Below are 9,420 nucleotides of genomic sequence, written 5' to 3' on the forward strand. Positions count from 1 at the left end.
GCAGAAACTTGCTACAAAATTTTACGCTTGGTCTATACTCACTTACTTAACAAAAATCGACAATTATCCTACCTCCCTCTAGTATTTCTTTGACTGTTAAAAAAAAACAAAATTGAATTTGTAGTAAGAGTTTTTATTTATTATTCTTTTTAAATAAAAAGGGCCTTGCTACACAGGTTTGCATCTGTGCTAACGGTTTCATAATCGAGGCATGGTCCTTTTTATCATAATAATTTATTTATTGTAAATTGATAATTATGTAATTTTATTGATAAATAAATTTATTTTGAATTTGAATTAAACCATTACTACCCTTTTTACATACTTTCCAATAACAAAAATCGGATTTTATAACTTAAAACTTTCGTGCATCAGGTTATAAAATTACAAAAAAGGCCTGGCCTTCGTGTAAAACTTCAATTATCGTTTTTTTCCACTTCTTCTTCTTACCGCCGAGATTATTTCATTTCACACCGAATCACTCTATTCAATTTCGTTAATAGCAAAAAGATCAATTGCCCCCCTTGTCACACATAAGCCAAATTGATCTCTCTCACTTTTTTTTCTTTAATTAAACATCAAAAAACCGCTTGACTGGTGCAATCGAACATGAATCAGAATTAATTCGAACCCTTATTGTCACGTGTCTCACCTGTCCTTCTCTTGTTTCAGGGAACTCTTACGAGTGCATCGCAATATCTCTTTTCCGCTTTAGACAGCAGAGCTTACTTACGTTCGGCAACTGTTTTACTTCCCTCGTCATGGTCGGACTCATGCGCTTCTTCGTCTGTGTTGGCTTCTTCCGGTGAAGATTCCGATATAACTGGTAAGACCCTTTAATCATTACTAACGACATATTTTAATAAATTTATTCACATTTACAGTGTTGCCAGCCGATCCTATCAGAGGCTCCATCTACACCCAACAATCCCTCGGGTGCGGCCAACCCGGTGACCAGATCTACTTGAGCTATGAGACTCTACAGCGCAAAGATGCCACTCTACCACGTTCTTTGATCAAAGAGTTCTCCATGTATCGCTATGGCGTGTTTGAGGAGCAAGGCTACTTCAACGATCCAGTTTACCCCATGTGCTTCTATGACGATGACAAAAAGAAAGTGAAAGTCACTGGATGCTCAGATCTGCAGATAACCGATACAGGAGTGTGCTCTGGAGAATACTCCTTCCCTTACAATGTAACTGAGATGGTCGATCCTGATGCCAGGTCCTCCATAATGTTTGCTGCGGAAGCCCCATCTGTTAGCATGTTCTGCGATGAAGGAAACCATGACAGATACGCTCCTACTAAGCACAACTTGATATGTCAAAGGCGTAGCGTCCTGGATGTGGTCCTGAGACATCCCGATTTCCTTGCGAGCAACGACCAAGGCAACTTGAATAACGATCAGATCATTAATACAGCCCCAATGATCATTTATAAGAAACAAAACCTCACACGCTACGTGTTTGTTATAGAAAACAACAAGGACATGTTGCAAAGGGAGTCCTGGACCTACCTTAGGCTCGCCATAAGGTTCTGGGCCAAATATGTGGTACCTGACAACACTGAGGTCGGTTTGGTGCTAAATGCCAGCAACCCCACAAAGAACTTCAAAATCGTTAGCGTGAAAAATGGAGTAATCGATCGGTTTGGCACTTCTAACAGGGATAGCTTCTACAGTGCCATTCCGTACACCCCCAGCGAATCCACTCTACCGGGATGCCTGCATTGCTCGATAAAAGTAGCCATGGACATGTTAAATGAACGAACCAGAACCCAAGGTCCGGCCAATAACGTCATAGTCGTGATAGCACCGGGGATGAAACTGACCGATCAAATGAAGAAGGTGGTGGAGGATTTGAAGCTGAATAAAATCCGAGTGGCCGCCATCAATTTCCCTGATATCCTGCAACCGGATACTTTGAGGTATTTGGCTGAGGAGACCAATGGAGTTGACTATACAGTTTTTGAGAAGAAGCTGAACGTTGATGTTACTTATTTGACCACCTACTTTGAACTGCATAACATCTTATATAATATCGTGCAGAAGTTCTACTCTGGAAGCCAAGCGGATCTACCCATGGAGGTAAGTGATGCGTGTGCACTCAATTAAAAGTTTCTTTAATACTATAGGTATTTTAGTTTAGCTTCAAAGACAGGAAAACACTGTTTAAATTTTTACAGATTTTTACACTATTCTACTATAACTAAACGTTGTTAATCTTAACTTAAAATCGTCTTTTGTCCTCTGAAATTCTTATTCTGGCCAGAAAACACAAATATAAAGAAATGCGGGGGCTGCCTCGTTGACGGGAAGAAATTTTGGCCCTCTACTGAAAGTGCACTAATTCGAACTAATTTTGACATTTGTAAGCAGTAACTCTATTGGCAACCAATCAGATTTGAAAGAAAACGTGGTCAAATTTAAATTTAATTATGCGCGGGAAATTTGAATTCTAAGGGGGGCTCGACTTAAGAAAATTAATAAATTTTACAGCCTACGGGTAGTTACAATGAGGTCAATACTTGTGTTTTTAATTAGTGCATTTCTCGTGATCTTAAGAAAATGTGATACATCAAAGATAGTAGAAATAGATTGTCCATTAACAAGAAAGTTATACGGAGTTGGTTTTTTGTCAGTGTACTCAATAGTTAACTCTTTTATAGTGACTATGTAAATACTACCTTGATCACAAATAGTTACACATCCTGATTTAGGCCTTAATGCAGTTAATTATTAGGTTTTTTTAAAACCTCATTCTTAACTGTATGTTGTGCATTTCATATGTTTTTTTAAGACTTCGAATCATAAATACAAGAGCATGATTTGCTTGGTTGGAGTTTTTATCCAGAGAACCTAAGTTTGCAAACCTTGAAATTCTTCGACTGGATTTTGCGCAAAACTCTGAGATATTTAGACAATATAGTTTTCTGAGGCAGACTCTGCCTGCAAATTAAGGTGTTCCAAAATTGACTTCATTTGCCCACAATTAAAAGGTATATTAGAGGGTATAGGTTGGAGATGGTAATTGGAAAAAGTGCCTTAAAAACTTGTCGTGCACTGCATTTAAAAACTGAGAGGGCAAATGTTTTCTCTTTCACTGGCCACCTGCGACTAGAAGGTGGAGGATTTGCAATTGAGAGTTAATTAGCTCTTTAATCACTTCATTAAGTTTGTCTATTATCATCATTATAAAGAGACTAAAGAAGCAATATGTGCTCTTTCATTTTTCGGAAGTAAATTTCAGTTCAGAGATCTATTAGAATCTTTGATGTGCCGCGAATAGTCCGTGTGTCGGTGTTGCTTGTATTGCAAAATTTTATGTGGAAAGAGTCATAAAGTAATATTCTAAGCGAAATTTAATTATTCCATTTAATAAATAAATATTTTAATTTTTTTTTAATTTATACATTTGATTCGTAAAATTTGACTCCAGATGCCCACGTACTATTTTTAGACGCCAGCCGCTCAAGCGTGAAAAGTTGCACAGGTCTGGAATTAAAATCTATTTGTATTTAAAATTTCATTATTCCGGATTTCTGGGTTTAGTTTTATAAAATTAGAAATTCAGGATAGTTGATAGCAAGATAATTTAATTTAATTTAAAGATAAGTTTAACCAAAAATTTTAATTTAATAAGTTTAGTTTTTAGCGCCATCAGTGGATTAAGATATTAAAGAGACTAAGTACTACAAAAACAGATTAAGACGAAAGTAATACAAAAACAGCCCAAAAATTTATCTGGGTACGGCCCCGTAATCCTCAAAATCAGTGGGATAGAGAGAGATACACAATCACTTGCACAACCTAAAGTAGGAATCGCTAGAACGCAGATGTTTTATCTTTGTTTAATAGACGGGCTAAAAAGAGGTGAGAAGTCTGTGAGTGCTGGGAGTGTTTAAAATGTTTTGTAAGATGCTTGGATTTTAGTCCGCGGTCAATTTTTTGATATATCTTTCTAAAAATTGACATTTTCGAAAGAAAAATTAAAAAAATTTAAACATGTATATTATGCGATAATAAATACGACATAGGCGCACGGACTATTTAGTGCGGCATCTGCGACACATCAAAGATTCTAACAGATCTCTGAACTGGACTTTAACCTCAATTTAGCCCGCTTGTATAATGTCTATAAATCCGCCATGAGTAGTTTTATGGACATTATACACATCCTCACAAACATAATACCGATTAATGGTTAAATTGGTATAATTAAGAGGGTTGATCCAATCATTCCAAATATCGTACAACTCCTGGTCATTTTTTGGACACCGATGATTTTTACTGTCTTGATTTACACAACATTTTTTCGAAGTCATTCCCAGAGGTAAACATGATGAAGTTACTAAAAATAGAAAAATGATAGTTTCAAGCAAAAAGATCTAAATTTTGTCTAGAAAACAAGGGTAGTATAAAAAAGTGGGAAATTGCGTATGCGTTGTAAAATAGAAGTCCAATGACTATAATTACTTTAAAAGTAAATAAGCATGCCATCTGTTATCAAAAATAAGCATATCTAGGCGAAGGCGACGTAAGCGCAATAATGGTAGCGATCCGAGCTTTAAACTATGCAGAGACCCATTCAAGTTTTTTTTCTATTTGGTTTCTGTGGAAATCTAGGAAATTTTAGGATAGGGAGGGCAGGACGTTAAATAATTTATTTTATTTGTCGTCTTTTAATTATTATGTTCGACAACACTAATGTAAACCTCTCATTCCAGATTCATCGTCGTGAAATCACCGATAAAACCGGCAGACCCTTGGTGAGCGGCACTTTTATAATGGATCCAAGCATGACGGAACCGGCTCAATTCACCTTCTTCACTTACGACAACTACCGTCCACTCTTCAAGGGCCTTAAGCTGACCAGCCCGAGCAACCACATCTACGACAGCAGAACCGACAAATTCATCGACTTCAAAATGATCACTTTGAACGCCAACTTGTCCGAGAGCGGCACTTGGACCTACAACGTGGAACCTTATCCAGGAAATCCGCAGCCTCATTATTTACAAGTTATGGCAACTCCGAACTCGGCCTACGTACCTGTCGTAAGAACTTCTTTTAGGATGCACAAATTAAATGCTGGACTGTACGTTCTATTGGCCGAAGCCAAGTATGGTGACTTGCCTATACTGGGTGCCAAGGTGGAAGTCACTTTGACGAAACTGGGAGTTAATGACACCACTCCTCAGAAGAGTATTGTCTATTTGTTGGATTCTGGATCTGGCGATCCGGATATCACTAAGGGAGATGGGGTTTATACGAGGTACTTTAGTCCTGAGGAAGCTGGATTGTATACGTTTGAAGCCTTAGTGAGCAACAATGATAACACTGCTTATATTTGGAGTTCTTCTAAGCATAATGGTAAGATTTAGGTTTAAGTTCTTTCTTAGCTGAACAATGCGCAACCACCTTCGAAAATCCACCCATTATCTTGATATAAGTGAGACAAAACATGACTTGAAAAAACATAGATAAGGATTTTGAATATTTTGAATTCGTTTTTAATTTATTTTCAAAATCTAAATAAGATAATCTAAATGACAGTAATTAAGATGTCATAGCACAACTCAGCTAACATAAGTCGGTCCCTTGAAAGTCCAAGTGATCATCCCAACTTGATCACATAGATGTCCTTTGGATAGTACCATAAACGTACAGGGGACTTATTGGTTATATGTTTCTCAGAAATTTATACGATATAAAAGGGATGTTAGAAAAACTATACAAAGGGGTAAATTTGAGAAAAAATAACTTTTATTTTTATATTAAGAGAAATAATTTGTATTTTCCGATTTCGGCCTTTTAGAGGGTTACCACGACATAAATCAAGCTCAACATCTTTTCGAGTAACTGGTATTTTTTGGGTTAAACATTAATCCTTCTAAAACAAAAAAAAGTACTTAGTACAATAATAATTAGGCTACGGTGTATCTATCACAAGGCACCTGTAGTGTACAAGTGACTTAAACAAATACGAATACAGTTGACTTATCACTTTTATTTCTTTAAACTTCAAGAGACTTTCTGCATTTTAAACTTCACCACCAACTTATAAGCGTTCAAATCCTTTCTTCCTATTTTTTGCCCTTCAAGCTTTAAATGCAAGCAGCATTGTCGATAAATATTCTGGATATAGTCCTACTTGCAGCACTATACTATGACACCGTAGAATCAGACTAAAGTTGAGTGAGTCCAGTCGAAAAACCACAAAATACCAATAAAGCGACTAAAGCGAAAGTCTTAAATTAGTTATTACGAAAAAGCATAAAATCCACTGGGGATCAAACGTCCTAAATCAAAAAAAGAAAATGGAGGACGGAAATTAGTTACTACACAATGAACTGAACGTCCCCAATGTGCAATAACAACAGAGAAAATTGTCAACAACAGCGACCTCTGTTTTTCATGGAGTAGAACTAACCGGCAATTGAGTTTGACAGTTATTCTAAAATAAGGCGCCAAATTTGAATTTGATTCTATAGTAGCGTGCGATTAAAATTAGTTGAGAATGTTAGGGAAATTACAGTACATGTACCATTTTATGCATGTTTGGTGTCCTATTTATTTATGTATCAGTCTTTTAATTTCAGTGTTAAAATATTTAAAAAAATCACAAAATGTTAGAAAATCGATATATACATTCGCGATTAATTTAAGGGCGTATTCATTGAGTCAAAATATTGAAAAAACTTCCCATAAAATTATGTCTGAAAATGTTTCCTTGCGGAAATACAGGGCGTTGAAATTTTAATTTCATTTTCAATTTTTCTAAATAATTTGAAAATAATTTGGTATAGAGAGGTTAAATTTAAATTTTTTGATAGTAGTTTTGGTGTCACTTATAGAGGGCGCCACGTATTATATTTTGACTTTTTAAATACAACAATAAAAACGACCATTTTATTTATTCAATTTAATTCTTATAAAATCAAAGGCTTTTACAAAAGGGAAAAGTGATTAACATGGCATAAGACACAAACGATGAGTAGAGGAGTTAAACTCCTGCCAATGCAAATGCCCGACATTTTGCAATATATTAACGGTCCTAATATATCAGACATATAAATTATGAAAAGCAAAGGCCCCAATATCGCACCTTGAGTAACCACAAGTAATATTTATTTTCTCTGTAATCTGTTGGTGAAACATGAGTGCAAAAGAACCAAAGAATCATTGTTAAATCCGTAATATTTGGGTTTACCAGTAACAAATTTTGATTGATGCTATCGAACGCCTTAGAAAAATCTAATAATTCCAGAATACTATTCATATATGTCATCTGTAACATTAGGCAATGCAACTGAAGTATTAAAATTTCTCCTAAAGCCGCTTTGTGTGTATAGCAGTGTTAATTTTAGAAAGAGGCTTACCAATTGAATAACTTGACTCAATGCAACAGTTTATAATGCATGTTTTTAATATCTATATAAAAACCTTTTTTTTTTTTTGCAGAAGACAAACCGTGTTGCGGTAGCTCCATTAAAATCAACGGTGCCAAGCAGATCTCCCCCTTCCAACGAGCTCTACCCAAGCAAACCTTGGTGATCTCCCAAAACGACATTAAAGAACAACTGGAAAACCCTATTCAAGTGGGCAGGATCGGTGATCTACGTGTCGAAGTCTACACTGACGATATGAAGGCGAAACTGACCTGGACTGCACCAGACATGGGAGGAAACCGAGTGTCCCGATACGAGATCAAATTCGCCTCGAACGTGCAAGACATCTTGGATAAGTTCGAAACTGCTGCTGTTCTATGGGATACTGGGATGAGTGGACCCTATCCGATGGACCCTGGCTCTGAAACCACTTATATCTTGGACATGAACCATAATAAAGAGCTCTTGGATAAGCCGTTGTATTTTGCTGTTAAGTCTTATGGAACAGTTGGCTCAGACCTCTCAGGCCCCATATCAAACTTTGTCAGAGTAGTTGTCAGATCTCCACCTCCACCACCCACTGCTGCCCCAACATTATCTCCCAACGAGCAATCAATATGGCCCAACCATGTTAACCCTGTGGGAGTAGACCCTGTTGGTCCAAGCATTGCCAAAAGCATGTCCATCGGACTGGAGTTAATCCTTCCAGTAGTCATCGGCATCATCCTTCTACTCGTCCTCTTAATCGTTTACTGCTACTTCTGCATCATCAAGAAAAAATCTGACGGCACCCATAAGTCTTCTAAAGCGAACGCTATTAAGAAGGACAATCTGAGTTCCACCATCACCATCGTCCCTAGCAGCCCTCAGAACAACTCTTCACCCACCCATAACACTTATCAGAGTGCCGAAGTTCCCGATCCACACCAAGTGGGTGTCCCCGTCAGCAATTACGCTTACGAAGACGAAACTAAGAAACGTTACTCCTTGGTGAACCAGCAAGAGCAACAGCTGATCGAAGAACTTAAGCAGCAACAGCAGATGCAACAACAACGCGATAATCTTCCTCCCGCTTACTCTGGCTTGAGCGTTATTTCGACCAACACCATTGTTCGTAACGGGCAGCCCTTGAGCCCTTACAACTCTTGGAGTGCTTCTCAACTGCTGCACGAGCACGAGCGAAGGTACAGCCCCATGGATGGTAATATGTTGAGCGACGAGCCTGCCCTGATGACCCACCAAGAAGTGATTGCTCAAATGGATCACATGGCTATTACCAATCAAGGTATGGAGCATGGACACCAGATTATGGAACAGTATCCACCGCCAGTACCACCATTGCCCGCGTTCAGCAATAATGGTTATCCAGTGAACTACAGCATCTATGGGGTGCACCAAGGTCCTCCCCAGCAAGCTCAGATCTACCAAAGTATGCCCAGGGATCAGAGTGTACAATTCAATCAGAGTCTACAAGGATCCATGAACTCTGTTAACAGTGGCGAGAAGAAGCGCAGGAATGTTACGATGGTATAACAATACGTTGTTTATAAGAGTATGAGTGTGGATCGGAATGAGAGTTGTACTACGTTTTTATAAGGATGAATGGTTGTATATACTTTGTACATTTTGTAACTGCTAGTCAGGTGACGTGTGTATTTTATGTTGTATTTTGCGAAATTGCTTGTTGCAATATAATAGAATAGCCAAAGGTTATTTTCACTGTAAATATCAATGTCTCATGAAAGCTACTTAAGATGCCAGTACTTATTAGCGTTAATAATAATTTTAATATGCAATGTTTAAGGTATCGTTCGGCATTACTTTAATTAATAATTTTTTTTTTGTTAAAAAGACTGATCTCAGTTTCCATAATTTGTTTTTTATTTGTTGAGCTGCAGCGGGGTTAATTTTTTGATATTTTATTGTAAATAAAATCATTTTTAGTTAGTTAGGGAATAATACCCGTTTTTTGTACAAACTATTTTATAAGATTTTCGACTACTTTTGATGCCAGTAAAATTATTTGTCGTA

General features: G+C 37.3%; 1 protein-coding gene across 1 annotated transcript in view; it reads left to right on the plus strand.

The window, feature by feature from the left end:
• Nucleotides 1-9,420, plus strand: part of LOC126737381 (calcium-activated chloride channel regulator 4-like) — a 48,037-nt gene extending 38,617 nt beyond the window's left edge. The window contains exons 2-5 of the mRNA XM_050442262.1: nucleotides 673-826; nucleotides 885-2,086; nucleotides 4,726-5,371; nucleotides 7,463-9,420. Coding sequence (XP_050298219.1) covers nucleotides 673-826; nucleotides 885-2,086; nucleotides 4,726-5,371; nucleotides 7,463-8,922 — 3,462 coding nt within the window. The 3' untranslated portion in view covers nucleotides 8,923-9,420. The remainder of the gene's footprint in view (nucleotides 1-672; nucleotides 827-884; nucleotides 2,087-4,725; nucleotides 5,372-7,462) is intronic.

This window comes from Anthonomus grandis, chromosome 6 (assembly GCF_022605725.1).
Source record: "Anthonomus grandis grandis chromosome 6, icAntGran1.3, whole genome shotgun sequence".
Taxonomy (NCBI): domain Eukaryota; kingdom Metazoa; phylum Arthropoda; class Insecta; order Coleoptera; family Curculionidae; genus Anthonomus; species Anthonomus grandis.